This window comes from Sciurus vulgaris, assembly GCF_902686455.1.
Source record: "Sciurus vulgaris genome assembly, chromosome: 7".
In the NCBI taxonomy this organism is placed as follows: domain Eukaryota; kingdom Metazoa; phylum Chordata; class Mammalia; order Rodentia; family Sciuridae; genus Sciurus; species Sciurus vulgaris.
Genome location: NC_136467.1, coordinates 96448381 through 96468808, shown reverse-complemented (window position 1 = coordinate 96468808; position 20428 = coordinate 96448381). Strand labels below are relative to the sequence as shown.

The 20428-nt window shown below is 31.4% G+C and overlaps 1 protein-coding gene across 1 annotated transcript in view; it reads right to left on the bottom strand.

Annotated features, from left to right (window-relative positions):
* The window catches only part of EYS (eyes shut homolog), a gene marked incomplete at its 5' end in the record, with an annotated part of 1696555 nt that overhangs the window by 1286146 nt on the left and 389981 nt on the right, over window positions 1-20428 (bottom strand). The window contains 1 exon segment of the mRNA XM_079147376.1: window positions 4730-4839. Within this exon segment, the coding sequence (XP_079003502.1) occupies window positions 4730-4839 (110 nt within the window).

Here is a 20428-nt window from a genome sequence, read left to right as displayed (position 1 = left end):
TGTATTAATTCTATTTTTAAAAAGAAATAAATATTCTAAAGATTTCAAATGAGAAATATAGCATTAAAAACATTATGTGTGAAAATGATGCTATTTGTAGAGGATCTGTACTTATAATACTAGAAACTAACAAGTAAAATACTCCATTTTTCAGCTCTGCAGAAGTAATTATACCAAAATTTTTCTAATTATTTTCTATTGCCTCCTTAAATGTACTACATAATAAGTCTACTCTTTGGACAGATTCCTTTATGTAGTGTATACTTTAATGTTACAAGTTGCAATGAAATATAACCCTTACAAATGGGAAAATGCTTTCACTAGGTTATATTCCTAACTTTTGCATCCCCATTTACTATAGATTCACACTTTTAAAAAACAGAATACACATCTTCTTTAAACTTTCTTTTTATCTTCAAATTTTCAAAAAATGAATTCATAAATGTAGAAATTCAAAAATGAATGTATTTTTCATGCAAATTTTACTCAAAATGGACAAATACTAATTTAATTGTGTACATCTATTTCTTGGAAAAAGAAAGATGATGCATGTGTCTTTAACACAATGTATGTTTTTAGTGCAAATAAAGATCCCACAAATAAAATGTTAACTATAAAAACAAACCCAAAGACTAGTATAAAGATGCAGACGATTTGAGAATTTTGGACACCAGCAGTTGGCAAATGCTTTCTTTAAAGGACCAGATAATAAATACTTTAGGATTTACAAACACGGGAACATATGCCCCATGACTGCAACAACAGCAGCCAGACACAAATAGGAATGAATGAATGTGGAGATATTTGAGGTATGCAATAGGGAAAGGTCTGGATTGTCTCCCATGAAACATAATTTGCTAAATCGTATTTCCTTAATTCCAAAAACTAAACTTTTTTTGGAACCAGGATAGAATGCAGGGGCACTCAACTACCCAGACACATCTCCAGTTCTATTTTGTATTTTATTTAGAGAGACTCACTGAGTTGCTAAGCGCCTCACTGTTGCTGAGCCTGGCTTTGAATTCAAGATCTTCCTGTCTCAACCTCCTGAGCCACTAGGATTACGTTGTGCCACTGTGCCTGGCTAAAAACTATACATTTAAAATTACTGAATCAACTAAATATTTACTAAATTTAATTTTATGACTTTAAAGGGCTAGAATTACGTTTTTATGCACATTCTTTTTATTTCTTTTGGAAATAGATTGCTAAATTGCTAACAGGTTCAGAATAAAATTAATCAGAAAATAGGAAATTAGTAAAATTAAAAAAAGAAAATTATTTTTGTGCTTCGCAAAGAAAATTGACTAATAACTGGATATTTGTATACTGAAAGTATATTTATTCATTTGGTTTAAAAATCAATTACAATGAAATCTTCAAGGAAGTCTTTCCTATTAGCATTCAAAGGACAATTTCCTCAGTTAAATAATGTTAGTTGCTGTAAGTAACAAACTTCTTTAATTATACTGGTTTAGCACAACAAAAGATTCGCTGTTGTTCATTTATTTGTGTTTTCCTCAACACAATGGAGGTGCTCTTGGTGCAGAGACATCTTTCTTTAGGGACCTGTGTTATCTCATATATTGGTCATTGTCTTGTTTTTTAGGTTATCTCCCTTCTAAAAAGAATGGAGGAGAAAAGAGGAAGAAAATATTGAACAGGATATTTTTGTGGATCAGACTAAAGCTAGATTAAAGTTTCCCTTCATTTTCTTTTGGTCTAAACTCATTCACATGATCTCATCTACATGCAATATAATTAAGTTTATGTTTAGGAGTGGAGTATAAAGAAGAGGTAGCCAGATTCATTAATAAAAGGGAAGTTTTCCAGCTGAAAAAAAATCTATAAAAGTATAAATTGAATTAGGGATGTGTTTTTATATAACACTACCTAGTGTGTCTATAGTGTAAATTTTATTATATGAAATAGTTACCAGGAAAAATAGAACATACTGTCAGAGGTATAAATTTCATCATAGCTTAGATGTATTTGCTTTCTGTTCTATTTTGTTTGTGTGATATTCCTTTAAACAATTTAACATGTTCTATAAAAGTAAGGCATTGGTAATGAATGAAAATTTCTTCTTTTCATTATAATTTATAGATTAAAATATTCAGCATGTACAAGTTAAAATATTTATGATTATTTATACTTATTATTTCTGTTACACAGTTTTCTTTAAGTTATTTTGCGTTAGAAATTTTTATTTGGAATCATTTATTTTTAATTAAATTTTATATTTTAGAATAATATTAAATTTTTCAAATAGTTATAAAGGTAATACATGGAAGTCCTATATGTCTTGAAATTTGCTTGAATTTTGTTATTTATTATAACATATTGTCACAATTAAAGGACAAATGTTGCCAGATTATTATTAACCAAAATTCATACTTTATTTGCATTTTATTGGTTTTAAGGTTTTTCTTAAAGAAGAAATATATTCTTCAATAAGAAAAATATTTCTGTTCAAAGATATGGTGTCTTTTTTTGCTCCCAGATACCATACTAGTTATAGTAGTCATATTTCTTTACTCTACTTTTGGTTTTGGAAAATTGCCTAGATTTTGCTGGTTTTTGATAAGCTTGACAGATTTGATGAATACGGATGAAGTAATTTTTAGAATGCTTCGCCGTTGAGTTTGCTTACTGCTTTTTCTGATGAGTAGAGTAGGATAATATATTTTGGGGAGAAGATTACAAATATAAAGTGTCATTTTTCCATACTTCATATCAAAATTGTATGTTATTAAAATGACCTATCATTGTTGATGTTAAATTTAATGACTCAATTGAGTAGTGATTTCAGATTTCTCAATATAAAATTATTCTTCCCTCTACAAGTGCCTCTTTCCACATCCTACTCTTTTGGATGACAGTCCCTAACATGCTGCCTGAGTTTAAAGGATGGAGAGTTAGATTCCACCTCCTTCAATGTAAAATGTCTGCATAGATTATTTTGGATATTCTGTATAATATCCTCCCCATTTACCTATTCAATCATTTATTTTTAGTCACTATGAACTCATAGATATTAATTTTTGCATTTTGGATAATAAGTTCTTTTTTTAAATTTTGTTGTTCAAATTATTATAACTTTAGTCTGCAGCCTTCAGTTAGTTTGTCTTTGACGTATTCTCTCTCTATCTTTTATACCTCCTTATCTTCTAGCATTACAGTAATGTCCCTGATTCAATGATCATTTCCAAATCTCATGCCTACACCTGGAACCAGCTAAATCTCTAAGGAATGGTAAATGATATGAGAATTAAAGACCTCAGTGCTAGGAAAATTTTAGTTTTAAAATGAAATCTGATTTTTATTTGCTGGGATTTCTTAGACCATTCCCTCTATATCTTTTAGGATTTGTAATCAATAAACATACATTTATATCCTACATACCAAACATAATAAAATATTTCCTATTATGTGAATATCATATGCTTGATTTTTTTAAAGAACTCCAATTAAAAAATAATTATTAGTGTTGGCAGACAACATGGTATTTTTACAATGCCTCATTAATCTATACTTAATTCAATGAAGTAAATATATTTTCATTTCAATTCAACATCTACGAACACTATAACAGTTTAACCGGTTGCAAAATATCTGAAGAGCATTGTACGATCTTCAATTTTTGATACATAGTTTTACTAAAATACTTTCTAAAAACATTGATTCAGCATTTATAAGTGTCTAAATCAATTATATTTAGTTGAGAAGTTTTCAAATTTCATGGCCTAGGGTAAAGATACTAGCATTCAAGGTAATATCCAGTGAATTACTTTCTATATACTAGCTTGTGGAATATTTTATAAATAGGTTTTTATAAAGCAAAATAAAAATTTTTAAGATTTTTGAAGAAAAATAAAATACTTTTACTGAAGGTAAAGAGTTATCATCAAATCCAAGATTAAATAACACATATCTATGAATGACTTAGCACATGCAATGGTTTGGATAATTATCTCCCAAAGGCTCATGTATTAAAGGCTTTGCCCTCCTTTGGGGTAATGGGAAGATAGTAAAACTTCAAGAGGTGAGACCTTGTAGGAGGTCTTCTTATAGATTTTAAGCATGCCTTTGAAGGAGATAATTGTACCCCAGCCACATTCTCTTCCAGTTCCTCTTCAAGTCTTACATGAGGTGAACAAGCTTTGCTCTGCCACACTTGCCCTCATGATGTGCTGTCTTGCTACAGGCACAAAAGCAGTAAGACCAAACCATGGGCTGAAAGCCACAAAACTGGAAACCCCCAACCTTTTGTCTTTGTAAGTTGATTATCTCAGGTAATAGTTATAATAATAACAAAAAGCTGAATAACAAAGTGCATCAAACTATGGCTACATTCAAAGATTTAAAATGATTAGCTTAGAAAGAAAAAAGCATCTCTCCATTTCCATTTTCTAATGGGGGAAACATTTCAAATTAAACAGGATAGACTATAAAAGACTTAATTTTTCATTGTATTATTTGGTTTCTTTGGTGGTCTTTCTAAAAGAAAAAGTAAGAAACTCAACTGTTTTTATGGATGTATAAGCAAAGCTCATTTTACTCTAGTTTCTTCCTAAAGGATAATTGGTCAAGTCATTTTAGAAACTGTCTTTAAGAAAATGAAAGACTAATAATGTAGTTGGAAGGCTGAAATGAGTTCAGAATATAGACAGAAATGCTTTTTAAAGTTAATTATGTTTGCTTTTTCTTCTCCCTTGGTGTTCATTACCTTTAAATGGAGCTACATATTGGCAGAAGTAATTACCTGGTTGGTCAATGCAGGTGGCTGCTTTCTTGAAGGGCTGTGACACATACTCATTAGTATCTGTTTCACATCTTGTAACTTGAAAAATAATGAAAATTATGTGAAGTTTTAATAAGGCAAGCAGGTGCTAGGTTATAATTCTTAAAATTTCCCAAGCACATTAATCCATTTAGGGAAATAACAGACTAAATTCATTAGAAAAATATGTCACATATTATTGTTAGAACTAATTTATTTCACCTTATTTGAAACTGATTCTTACTAGAACTAATATGCAGACACATCTTGGAGTTTTTAGGCATTCAAAGTAGGCTTGAATGTTAATTAATTTGTCTTATTCTTGGGAGTCTAGAAAGGGAGTAGATGTTTCAGCTTATGGAGAAGCAAATCAAATGTTAGGATTTGGAAAACAAAAATTAGCAAGATAGAAATATTGGTGAATCAATAGCATTCTTATGTATGTCACCAAGGGCAAACTATTCTTTATAAGCCACAGTTATTAAATGCTATTTAGTAATGAATCCAGGGGTACAGGGACATTTGGATCTACCCATGAACTTTATAGAGGTTATAGACTCAGGATGATGAATCACATGTCTTTCTATATATTTCACAAACTAAGCTTATGTGGAAAAAAATGGAAATATCCATTAACTATATTGTCTTAGTATTTTCTTTGGCACAGTTCTCTGTTTCAGGTTTTCCATTATTATTGCACCATGAACTTGTTTTCATAAAGCTGACCTTCCATATGACATCACTTAGATTGTTAATTTCCTGAGTTAAAAAGCATAACCTAAACTGACACTGAATTGATTCTTATGAATAATGACAGGCAGTTTTCTTATTAATTTACAGCAAGAGAAGAAAAATTGACATTGACAGATAATGCAAATTATTCACAAATTGTATGAATAGATATGTTACCTCTATTATTAAAAGTTATCCAAAATAGTGACAATAATTTGATCAGGAGAAAAAACACATAATTTTCAACTAAATAGGAATGAGCATACTAAACTACACAGGAAATGTTATTTTTATCACCAACAAAAGGAAATGGCAAATGAAAATCCAACTGTAGAACATTAAGTTAAGCTGAGGGAAATAAGTAAAAATGTTTTAAAAATTGTATGTAAGTGAACAAAGACTTATTGAGCCTTGAATGTATGTACTTGGTCGTTTATATTATGGATCAACCTTTTGAGAAAAGAAGCTACAGTTACAAACCCTGTTAATTTACAAAAGTAAAAATATGCATTGAAAACTGAATATATCTATTTTTGTGACTATGTAAATATGTAGTAAAACAACTCCATCATAAATTACCTATTCAAACATTCTCCTAGAGAATAAAGAAATTATATAAATTAAATATTCAAATATTCTCCTGGAGAAATCCTCTGTTGACCATATTAACTTAATATATTAAACTTTTATTTCTTAATCAAATGCATATTCTTTTCTACCTGGAGACATAAAATATTGGTCTTCAAATAGATGTGGGTTGCAAAGTAGGAAACTTTGGAAAAGAAATATAATTCAACTTTAATTCTGCTGTTAATAATATTTACATATTTAAAATAAGGTAATGGTTGATGACTGATTTTCAATTTTTAAACCCAATTTTTAGATAAAGCAGAGGACACTTAAATACACTCACATGAATATAATTGAATTTAATAAAGTCAAATAATGAAAATGAAAATGCAAACTATTGGTAATAGAATCTGATAGGTAGAAAGGATTAATTTGTAGAGAGGTAGGTAGAATAAAAAAGTCACTTGTATTCTTAAATTTTAATAAAATCCAAGATAAATTATATGTATCTTATTAAAAAATGAAATCTTAATATACTAAGTAACTGTGATCAACAGAATTAAATTAATAATATATAATTTAGTGAGTTTAGGGAGTGGAGGAGGAAAGGTGATTTGTGTAATAAGTGAGCAAAGATTCATCTTTCACAATGAACAACCAATAAATAACATATGTAAATGCATCACAAACTTCAAGATAGCTATATAAGCAAATTAAAGGAGAAAAAGAAGAAATAAAAAAGGAACTATTTAAAAATATTTCTTCTTAAAAAGTAAAATCAAGAATTAATACATGGGATGGTATCAAACTAAAGATCTTTAGTGCAGAGGAAACAATCTAGAACATGAACAGAGAGTTTAAAGAATGGGAGAAAATCCATACCACCCACAGCTAAGATAGAGCATTAATCTCTAGGATATACAAAGAAGTCAAAAAACTTAATACCAAAAATAAAAAATAACTCAATAAATGGCAAAGGAACTGAACAGACACTTCACAGAATAAATACTAATGGTCAAGAAATATGATTGGAGAATATCATGCTAAGTGAGATAAGCCAATCTCAAAAAGCCAAAGGACGAATGATATCGCTAATAAGTGGAGGATGACACATAATGGGGGGTTGGGAAGGGTTAGTGTTAGGGTTACAGTTAGGGTTAGGGAGGGGGGCAAGTATGGAGGAAGGAAGTACTGTATAGAGGGTAAAGAGGGGTGGGAGGGGTGGGGGGAAGGGAAAAAATAACATTGAATCAAACAACATTACTCTATGTAAATTTATGATTACACAAATGGTATGCCTTTACGCCATGTACAAACAGAGAAACAACATGTATCCCATTTGTTTACAATAAAAAAAAAATCTCAAAAAAAACACAAATAAATAAATAAATACAATGGAATATTACTCAGCCATAAAGAATGATAAAATTATGGCATTTGCAGGCAAATGGATGAAATTGGAGAATATCATGCTAAGTGAGATAAGCCAATCTCAAAAAACCAAAGGTCGAATGATATCGCTAATAAGTGGATGAGGACACATAAAGGGGGGAGGGAAGGGTTAGGGTTAGGGAGGGGGGCAAGAATGGAGGAAGGAAGGACTGTATAGAGGGAAAAGAGGGGTGGGAGGGGTGGGGGAAGGGAAAAAATAACAGAATGAATCAAACAACATTACCCTATGTAAATTTATGATTACACAAATGGTATGCCTTTACGCCATGTACAGAGAAACAACATGTATCCCATTTGTTTACAATAAAAAAAAAAGACCAAAAAAAAATCAAGAAAACCTCTATTGTCTGATATACATATTATATATGTATATATATGTGCATAAAGTACCCCTTTAAAAACTATAAATAGAAAGATGACTAGTAGAGAAGAGGAAGGGAAACAGGAGGCCAGGAAGAGATGGAAAGAGGAAATCCTGGGGAGCAAGTTATATTCCATGCATGTGTGATTATGTCAAAATGAACCCCAATATTATGTACAACTATAATGTTTTAATAAAAACATTAATTGCCATGAAAAAAAAAAAGAAATATGTGAAAAATTATTCAACTTCTTTAGCAATTAGAGAAATGCAAATAAAAACTAATCTAAAATTTTATCTCACTCCAGTCAGAATGGCAATTATCAAGAATACAACTAACAATAAATGTTGACGAGGATGTGGGGACTGCAAATTGGCACAACCCCTATGGAAAGCAGTATGGAGATTCCTTCGATAACTTGGAATAGAACCACCATTTGATCCAGTTATTCCACTCCTCTATCTATAAGCAAAGGACTTAAAATCACCATATTACAGTGAGACAGTCACATCAATGTTTATAGCAGCTGAATTTATAATAGTCAAGGTATGGAACCAACCTAGGTGTCCTTCAGCAAAAGAATTGATAAAGAAAATGTGGTATATATACATAAGGGACTATTACTCAACCATAAAGAAGAAAGAGATTATGGCATTTGCAGGTAGGTTAATGGATGCAACAGAAAACTATCATACTAACTGAAATAAGCCTTTCAAATAAATAAATAAATAAATAAATAAATACCAAAGGTTAAATCTTCTCTTTGATATGTGGTGCTAACCCACAACAAGGGAGGGTGAGGAGGGGAAGAATAGAAATCCACTGGATTAGATAAAGGGGAATGAAGGGAACGGAGGGGACATAGGAATAGGAAGGATAGTAGAATTAATCATACATAATTTACCTATCCTTGTATTTGAATATACAACCAGGGTAACTCTGCATGATGTACAACAGAATAGGATCGAAACTAAAATAAGTTATGCTTCATGTATATATAATACACATAAATACATTCTACTGTCATGTATATTGTTTTAGTCAGTTTTTTCACTGCTGTGACTAAAGGACCTGACCAGAACAATTGTAGAGAAGAAGAGGTTTATTAGAGGGCTCACAGTTTCAGATGTCTCAATCTATAGAAGGCCAGCTCCTTTCCTTGGGGCTTGAGGTGAGGCTGAACATCATGGTGGGAGAGTGTGGCAGAAGGAAGCAGTTCACATCATGATCAGAAAGCAGAGAGAGAACGTTCACTCTCTATATACAAAATATATATGCCAAAGCCACACCCAATTCCAATCTCTATCCACACCCTAGCACTTCAGTTACTATTCAGTTAATTCCTATCAGGAGATTAAATCATTGATTGGTTTAAGACTCTTAAAACCCAATCATTTCTCCTCTGAACCTTCTTGCTTTGTCTCATGTGTGAGCTTTTGGGGGACCCCTCATATTCATATATATCTATAAAAGAACAAATAAAAAAATATTTTTTCTATCAGACATAAAGGTAAGATCGGGTCTGGGAATCTGTGGTTTTTCCTTAGAAGCTCTTTTGATATAATTTTAATTTTTTAGTGTATATATTAGTTTAAGGTACCTGTAGTCCTCCCAGGTACTTTTTCTCCAAACATTTTTACTGGTGCACTATATACATAATAGTGGGTTCATTATGTGATATTCATATATGAATGTAATTTGATCAATCTCACTCATTAGAACCTTTCCTTTCCCTCCCTTTTACCTTCCCGAAACACTTGCTCTACTCTATTTTCCTTCTATTATTTATTATTTTAATTTTATTATTTTAATTAGCATGTTATAAGTACATATAAGTGAGATTCAAAGCATTCTTTAACTTTTAGTATATTGAAACTGTTTTAATAACATTTATGAAAATCTTATGTCTGCCACGAAATAACTTTAAATAGATAGTATGAACAAGGGTAGTATGAAATTCATAAAAATGACCACTATGTCTTTCTATAATTTTTCAACCATTTTTAGAACATTTAATGAAAACTATTCAATTATACAAAAGAAAGCAGTTTTATAATTACAACAAATTCATTTCACTATGTTTTAGGATTATTTTATAGCTAATATCTCTACTTGAGTAAGACATTTTTCTGAAATAATGGTTTACTGTAAAATAATGAATAGTATACCATCCAAAATAAGGGATTTAACAAGAGAGAAATAAATAAATGAAGGGAAATTAACTTCTTTGGGGAAATATTAAAAACCAAAAAATTGTGAAATATCCTTATCAATCTCTAACAAATTTAATATATGTCATACATAATAAATGTGTATATTTATAAGAATTAAATATGTATATGTTTGTTACCTATCTGCTGGAGAGCCTGCAGGTGACATTTTTATTCAATTCATTTATGAGTACAATAGGTAAATGCCAGGAAAGTCAGAGTATGATATTCATCTTATCTGATTGCTCTCTTTAACCACAAAAAATTGCTATTGTGTTTTTGTACATCTTGTGCTGTTGTTTTAGATACAAGGGATTGTCTGTGAGAAACATAAACTTCTCTGAAATTTCTGAGTGTGATTTGTATATATCTAGGTCAAACAAGATGGACCACAATTACACAATGTTTGTTATATTTACATCTACCCACTTCTGTAATTCCATGAAAACTTTATGACACAGGTAATATTCCTGACTGCATTTTATTTTATTCATTTATTTATATGTGTTGCTGAGAATTGAACTCAGTCCCTCATATATACTAGGCAAGCACTCTATCACTGAGCCACAATCCCAGTCCCTGACTACATTTTAAAAGTGGAATTTAAATGAATAAAGTTTGTATTCAACTGTTATGTCTCTCATATTGTAGGCACAGAAATATAACTCAAATTTAAGCATTTCACTGGTGGAGTTCTCATTTCTTAAGTCTTTAACTTTAATGGGATAGCTCACTCCTTGGAATCACCATATATATTTCTGTAATTCATGTGTCCATAGAGTGATTCCTTTGGTTGTCAAATGTCATGCATTTTTTTTCTTCATTTCTTCTGGCTTCTTCTTCCTGTGAACATGCTACCTGTTACAAGGACTCATCCATAAAGTGTTAATGAAGGACACTTATCAAGCATCACCCGAAGCAGCTGCCATAGGAATTCCAAACCCAACCATTCCTGAAAACTTTCTACAATCACAACAAATCAGCAATTCATGCAGTCTTATACCTGCCCAGTTATGTATAATGTCCTGGACTTGCTTGGAGAAAATTTGAAAGCAGATGGAATGAAGCAGAAATCTTAGACCCAAGATGGAGCTAGAGGTGGGTTTTATAAAGTAAGCTCAAGAAGATGTAAAAAGTGCTATCTTAAAGACATATCACTTTCATTGGGCCACTATTGTGGTTCTAATATTTCTAGCATGCTTTCCAGAGGAAAAGTATGCCAATTATATATTATATCCAATGCGTGTTACATAAAAAACATTATTGACTAATGGGAAAGAACAAATGTGCTTGACACTAAGGCCAGAAACAAATAGAGCTAGAGGGGCCTCTTATAAAAGACAAGAGTAAATTTTCTAAGGTATTTATGAATATGTTAAAAGAAGAGATTTATTATAAGTGTTTATTAAAGATTACTTCAATATAATCTGTTTTAATACCATCAAAATTCAAACAAGGGAAAATAATTCTATAGGAATTTGACACATTTTTCTATTTAACTATGCTTAGGAATATACTATGAGATATCTGAGGAATAGGAGAATTCAAACCTTCCCTATAAGGTGTGTTCCCACCCCTCAGTTTAACTTCTGATAAATATTAAATATATAAATGTTTTACAGTATGAAAAATGGTGGAAGGAGACTGACATCATTACCCTATATACATGTGTGATTACACGGATGGTGGGACTCTACATCGTGTACAACCATAGAAATGAAATGATGTACCCCCTTTGTGTACAATGAATCAAAATGCAGTCTGTAAAAATAAAAATAAAAAATTTAAAAAGTTTTAGATTATACTCACTAATACATACTGTGGGAGATGGTGTTTGGCCTTTGTAATGAAGAGGAGCAACCATCACCACACATGCTTCAGCAAATAACTTAAATAAGGTCACATAATTTTGAGGAAATTTTAATGTCACATATTCTGAGAAATGTTTTGCCAATTCAAAAACTCCTTCCCTACAAAGTTAAACAGGCAAGACAGATGTTATTCAAGACCCTCCCCAATTAAAGAGAGAGAACAGACCTTCATCTGAGACAGTTTTAAAAAACTGGGGTGGGGGAACTCATAGGCCATATGTGTTTGCTATTTGGCTTACTCCAAAGAAAGATAACTTTCCTCAGTCTTCAAGATGGGAATCAGCTTTACACCTTGGATCCAGATGCTTTACTAGTGTTAATCTCTTACTGAAAAGGTGCTATTTTTCTTACTGATTTCAAAGAGATAGGTCCCAGGTCCCTCAGGAAGATAGTTTTGGTGTATAAAACTGATAAGAGGATTTTAAGAAGATTTATGCCTTTTGAAGGCAGAGAAAAGTTTTTAAAATTATAGATTCTGAAATAAGTGCTCTCAAATAAGGAGGGGAGGCACCTCAGTGTTTAGGCCATTTATATTCTTCAAAGGGACGGTCTGAGAAGGTCAGAGACCAAAGGCAGGAGGAAACACGCCTGAAGTTTAGTGAAACTGTAGGAAACTTTAAGATTGTTTTGTGATAGATAAGACATTAGGAAGATTCATACAGTCCTTCAGTTTCCAACTTGCAGAAGGAAATAAAAAGGTATTTATTTATATTCTCGAAGACACCCCTCTAGTTTCTATTGAAGGCCAGGAAACACAGGTGACTTCGTAAAATCCATCCCAATTCCCACACCCACTCTCATAGTCTTAAATGAATCTCTGAGTTATCTGATACCAGTTTTCCTAAATCAACCTGAATTCTACAGTCTTATCAACTCATATTTCTAAATATAATAAATAAATCTTACTAAATCTTAATCATTTTAGACTTCACTTGCTTTCTACCCCTCATGCATATTTCCCACATCTTCTTTTGAAGCAGTCCTAACTCATAAGGATAGGAATTTATGGTCTCTGACATAAAAAGGGTCTGACAAGATATTTACAAGTAAGGCATTTATGTGTTTTTGTTTTTTCAAATTTGCCACTTTAATTTTAAATTTCATGCAAATCTTGGCTTTCAAATCATATTGTATCTGTGTTAATACATATTCTCTCTTACACTACAACACACATAAATTTTTAGAGAATAAACTTGGCAGGCCAGGACAACACCTTGATCACTCTTGAGACTTTCTCAAAGCCTATGTTCACCCTCTAAGGCACAGTGCTGTAGCTGGAACAGTTCCAGGGAAATGTGCAAGGTCACAGCATACTTATGTCTTGGTCACCTTACTGTGCAAAAGAAAACCTGAACTTACTCCTGCCAACTCTATACCCATTGACAAGTCTTTTCTCCTGCCCACACCCTTTTGCTCTTTCCTGTCTATGGGAGTCATGTATTAAATTTCACAGTAACCAGAATAGAGGATTTTGAATGTTACACCACAGGAAATGATAAATGTTTAAAACATCGGTATGCTAATTATGCTTGAAAAAGAAAAAGAAAAAAAATAGCTTCCAGAATCATCTACAAAAACAGTATCCACCTAACTTTTAAATCCTTGATCAAAGGTAGTTTCTGCCCTATTCTTTCCAGCAAAGGTAGTCATTTCTAAATTTCATGATGTTTATACTTTTCACAGAAGTTGGTTGTGTAAGTGTGTGTGTGTGTGTGTGTGTGTGTGTGTGTGTATTTTTCATGGAAAAATGTAGGATTATAAAAATAAAACTCATTATAGTATCCTTCCTGCTGTCACATATTGATCCTCAAAATTATTTGTTAAATTGATGAAAAATTAACAGTGATTAAATGCACAAAAATGACAATAGCATTGTGTCTACAAAAGACAGGCAATTATTTTCAGTCCAGTTTAAGATAAATAATTAACAAAGTACTAAAATTCCAAGTGATATAATGAACATCATGAAGATTGCCAGAAACAGAATTTGTGATTGATTTTTAAAAATTTCAGTCTGTGTTCCACATGACTTGACCACAGTAAATTGCATTGAAGTTGTACATATATATGATTTTAGAGCTTTCATTCCAAAATGTAGATGGAATTCACATGAAATTTGTTTGACTCAGTGAGCTGTAAAGTCTCCATTTGTTTGACAAACAAATTATTAAGCATATCTCATTTGAATACATCCAGTAATATGACATTCATGCATTCTATTAGTTTTTGAGTTTCTGGATAAACAAAATAATGAAGCATTTTACATATTTTATTGTTTATAAAGTTTTAGGTTACAGCCATGATAAACAGAAAGAACAGAGATTTCCCATGTATCCTCTGTCCCTTGCCCTCACACACACATAGTACCATAATCAACACCCTCACCTAAGCATTGCATTTGTTCTAATTGATATATCTATATTAATACATAAAACTTGTTTTTCTATATTTGCACTACTGCAGATTGAATCCAGAGGTGTTCCACTACTGCACTATATTTCCAGACCCATTTATTTAAAAATAATTAAACAGGGTCTTACTAAGTTGCCAAGGCTCATCTTGAACTTGAGATTTTCCTACTTCTATGCCTCCTGACTAGCTGGGATTACAGGCATGTGTCACCACCCCCGACTGACACACCACACATCTTACTTTAAAATATTTAATGTGTTCTTTTCAAAGGAACTCTAATTCTCCTCATAGTATTTTTCTAGTTTGTAGTCCATTCTGCTAAAAATGCACAAACTTTTATATAAGGTTTCCTTTCCCACATTTAATATTAGCTTCTTGATGATATTGACTTCAGTCATATGTGTTCAATTGCTTGTATCATAAGCTAAATCAAACTGTGAAGCATTTCTTCTACAGAAGTCATACTTTAGGATTATCCACTTACCAAAAAGCAATCCAGATAATAATATTTCTGCTTCATACATAGTAATCATGTTTTATAATTTCTTTTTTCTGTTTTAAAATCCTTCATACCCCATATTCTTTTTTAATTTGTCCTGAATTCTGAAAGTCTTTCCTATTTTCGCCTATCCATGCATTGTTACTTCTATTTTTGATTTATTCATTCTTTCATTTGATCATCTGTTTCTCTATTATTGCTTGCTCACATAACTTAAGTTGTTAATTCATTTATTAAAAGATCAACCATACCATGTCTTGTACATGATAATGGCTCCCAAATCACAATCTAAAATATTGACTGGAAATTCAGGTTTGAACAATGAGCTAAATATTAACTAACAATAACACTTGGAAATCTATTAGGCATCTCAAATTCAACAGGGGAATATGAAACTCTAAGCAGTTTTGTCTTGATTTTTCCTTATTAATGAATTTCAAAACCTGAGTTATTTCTTATCCTTCCTTACCCTAAATGAACTTACCAATAAGTCCTAGCAACTGCCTCTCTAAAAATAGACGAAAGGAATACCTCTACCATCATTATTAATATCCTAGCATATCATAGTTATTCCTCTCTCAAAGTAGAACATTAGTCACTTTAAATGATTTTCCTGCTTTAATCCTTATTCTCCTATAATCCACATCATATCCAAAATTATTTATAAAATGATAATAAATTTAGAATATATAAATCCAGTACAGTGCCTTCTACAGTGTTTCAAATACTACCCAACTTCTTTACCTGAGATGCTATGACCCATAACTGTATCTGAATGTAGAACTCAATGTAGAACACTTCTTTCTTGCTCACTTAGTTTCCAGGCACATTAGAGTTCTTTACATTCCTGGTACCCTAAACTCATATTTACATAACGGTCTTACTAAGGCTCTTCTTTTTTACCATCCACTCTTTTCTCTTGTAATCCCATATTTTATTTTGCTTTATAGAACTTATCATTGCACACACACACATACATACACACATACATAGACAAACATGTTTCTTATTTTTATTTATATAATTTTCCTCACACCAAAATTAGCTATGTGAGAACAGGAATCTTGTCTTTCCTGTCATTAAATATTTCTGTATCCAAAAAAATTGGTCTGGTAAAAACTTGGATCACTTTCAATACTTTAAGTGAATTAATGAGTTTTTAAAAGATGGAGTCCATTATTAGTACATAAAAATTATAGAGAAAAAATCTGTAGAATATATGAAAAATGGAAATACTAAAACTTGGTAAAAGTTATTAATGACAATTATTACCTTGTTATAAATTATTAATCCAAATACTGAAATTGCTATTTATTATACTGAATTTATGTTGATTGGTATCAGATATTTTTATGTATATTTGAATTTGTGAATGGTCAGCAATTTTTTAAAAAATCTGAACTGCATGCTTTATGAATAAAGATATCACTACACAGCATGTTGTGAGAGAGTTCTTGTTTGGCAGAAGGGAAGAATTTAGGACACAGTCTGTTTCTGTGGGGAGAGTGGAAGGTATGTTCTGGACAAAGAACTAGGAGAAAAGGGTCCTTAATTTCAAATCATGGTAGAATGGTAGCTCTTATACTAATAGCACATATCCAAATTAGTGTACCAGAGGCATGATCAAAGCAGTCTGGGAAGTCAATTAATTCATCAGTGATGTGCTAAAAAGGGGTATAAATCTAAGATTAAGGGAAATATCTATTCTTTTTCATATTTAGTTTTCATTTATAAGAAATTTTGCCTTAAAAGTCTTGGTTTTTTGCCCTTATTATTTGCTCTCATAAATTGCACAATGTGTTAAATGCATGATAGGGAAAAAAACCATTGGTTCAAAATTCTTAAATTATATTGGAACTTATTCTTTGAAAAATACAATTTGAAGGAGAATTCATCTTTGTCTCTTACCTTCCCATTGGTTCTTGTAGGAGAAAACAAACCAACTTCTCTGTTTTGCAGACTGGATAAACTTATTTGGATCTGGTATATAAGCTATTATCTTCCTATATATTATCCTTAATCAACGTAATAGTTTATTCTCTTGTTTGATATTATTTATATTCTGATTCATAAATAGGCAGAGAAACGTGTTTTCTTGTATCACTCACAGATCCAACAGGTCTTAACATTGTCTATGTTTTAAAATCTAATGGGTAAAGTTTAGAAGAGTTGCTGATTCTATGGAAGTGAATTTTTAAAACTGTGTAGTATGTCTTGGAAGTTGAAAAGTTGAATAATACCTAATACCTTAGAGAAAGGGGTTGAATAGGCAGGAAGGATGACCCTACCTCTTGAGTATGTTTGCTATTTAATCTTAATGTCTACATGTAGACTCCACCACAAAGCCCAGATGCTAGGCCTGGAAGCAGCTAACTGCTGACTTGATTCCAGGCACAAATGAACTCTCAGGGAGCCACTGAACCTCTTTCTCCTTGGTCAAGAGTCTAGGTGTGCTGAGACTGCACATTATCTGATCGGGGAGTATAATTTAAAAGAGCAGATGGAAACTAATAAACAATTAAATCAGAGGGACTTTCTTATGAATTGAAAAGGTTCTCATAATTGTGATACATTTTGTTGACTAAAAATATTTCCTTCAAAGTGGATAAGCTCTTGATTGGTTAATGATGAAGGAATTTTTTTTAGTCTTAAAAAATAAATCATAGGATCTACTTATGAAAATTCATGTTTTGGAAAGCAGCAACTTTTAAATGATAATACACAAAGTCAGATTCATAGCAATTCTTCTTTACAGTATCATCATGTGTGTTTATCAAACTTTTAGAATTGGTGATAGGCCTTGTAAACTCCTATTTATTTTATAACATACAAGATAATATGTCACGTGTTTTAGTTTTCAATGTCTTCTTTTCCATCTATGTTTTTCTATGGTCATTACTATAAGGACCAAACCAATAAATGTCAATTATGCTAGCTCTTTGGAAATATTTAAAGATCCAAATAATTTAATGGCATTTTTACTACAAAATAACCAGAATAACCTTTTTTTTTTTTTCAAAATTTTAGTTCAATTAACTCAATTGCAATGAGAAAAATAGGGCTAAGAACCTTTTTGTTTGTCTGTGCTAGGGCATTTCCAAAACATATAAACTTGGGTTCATATTGAGTCATTTTATTCTTGTCCTACCCAGGACCCTCATATTAATGGATGGTTAATAAGATAATCCAAGTGTTCTAATTAAATGTACTTCTGTCGTTGTCCAAATATGAACATTATTATTAGAATTGATAAGATGAAGTTAGTGAAATTATGTAAGTTTCTTAAAGCTATGAGCTACTTAAATGTTAGAAATTATCTCTGATTGTACTGCTAGCAATTTTGAGCCTATTTCCAGGTCATGAACAATTGGTAATAACAAGATTACTCCTGGTAATTATACACTTGCAGATTTTCTAATAGTCTTTCAGGTGGAATAACAATATGGAAACCCATTTTCCTATAATGTTTAGTCTCAGAAATGAATATTTTTACTGTATAATGAAGCAGCAGTTTATTAGGCATGCCATCAGACTTGAAAGGAAAAGTACAACAGACCTATTTCATGGTACAGTAGACTTTATATCAGAGGATACTTCAGAAAGGAGATATTAGATTTACAGAAATAATCTCGTTTCAGTTTTTAGTCAAAATTATAACACATTCAAAAGACTGAGTACAAATTGATTCAAGCTTGAATTCATCAGGGAAGCTATCTAAATTGGTTAGATTTTATGCTTTCAAATCAGTTCCTTTCTTAGGAGACACTTGCTAATCATACACTAATCTTACTGCAGTGAAAGTATTTATTCATTCACAAATAGTTACACATGCACTTTGAAGGTACTAATGAGATACTGTGCATACAACAATTGAGAGATGAGCTATGAAATATCTGCTTAACTGTAGAAGAATATCAAATGGGACTGGTCGTTCAATTGTGATAAGTCATGTTTAGTGTGGAGAATTTGTATTCCTAAAAGGACAGAGAAGAGAACGTTCATGGTCTATTTCCTAATCCTACTTTGAAACAGTTTATGAAAATTGTCTTTTAAGGAGGAAAATGGCAATATACTTTCAAAAATTAGGGTATCTACTCTTATTACACAAATTCTAATGATCTGTATCTGTTGCATCAGAGTGAAAGGGGAAGAAAAATAGTCAGAGAAAGAGAAAGCTAAACACACTCAAAAAGAGGCAAAGAGATTTGTGTGGAAAAATCAGTTGAAAATTTCAATTTCTAGATTGATCTAAAGTCTTCCAGCACATAATTTATAAAATCAGTATTAAAATACATGTCTAGACCCAAGGGCAGGATATTTCTTCTGAATAACTGGACACAATAAAATAATTATATACCTTTAGGCCCTGAAAATTGAATTTTAGGACAGAGATTAAAGCAGAAAAACCTACCTTATTTAATGAAATATATGCTAAATGTACCACAAACTAGATAAATCTACTATCAACTGTTGGCTGTCTAGTTTTATAAATGATAGAATATGAAGAAAAAAATGTGCTTTAGAATGAATGAAATTGTACTGCAGCCAGAAATCAATGAGTGTATCAGTCAGGGTCTAGAGAGTGGATAGAAACCATATTAGTAATTTGAACAAGGAAAAGAGAACCCTTGAATAGCTTTCAGGAATTCTGGTAAGCATAGAAAGGCAATTTGAGAAGGACAGTAAAACTTGAAAGGACTTTGTGTACTCCTGTAATGTGTGAGTATAAGAGAAGAACAGATTTTCAATAAAGGTGCTAAAAACACATATTGGCGAAGAGGACAGTCTTTACAACAAGTAGTACTGGGAAAATTGGGCATCCACATGCAGAAGAATGAAACTAGATATATACTTTTCACCAGTTACAAAAATCAGCTCAAACTGGATCAAAGACTTAAATGTAAGTCCTGGAATTCTGAAAGTACTGGGAGAAAACATGGGAAATGCTTTAGGATATTAGAATGACAAGGATTCTTTCTGTATAAAGTATACAAAATAAAACCAAAATACAGTAAATGGGATTACATTAAAATAAAATATATATATATTTATTTAGTTTTCTGCATAGGCAAAATAAATAGATAAAAAAGTAAATTAAATAACCATCACAATGAAGAGGGAACCTATAGAATTGAAGAAAGTATTCAAAAAGTATACATTTGACAAAGGATTAATATACCTTTGACACTCCCCAAAAACTCAATAGTTGACAAAACAAAAAAACAACAAAAAAAACTCATTTTAAAAATGGAAAATAGACATAACTAAACATTTTTTATAAGAAGACATAAAAGTTTCAAACAGGTACATGAAAAAAATGTTCATTATCACTAATTATCAAGAAAGTGCAAATCAAACCATAGGGAGATATCACCTTAGGCCACTTGAAATGGTTACTATCAAAAAGAATAAAAATAACAAGTGCTGGTAAATGTGTGAAGATAAGTGAAGTCTTGCACATTTTTGATAAATGCAAATCGGTGCAGCCATTGTGCAAAACAGCATGGGATTCCTCTAAAACTTAAAAAGGAGCTACC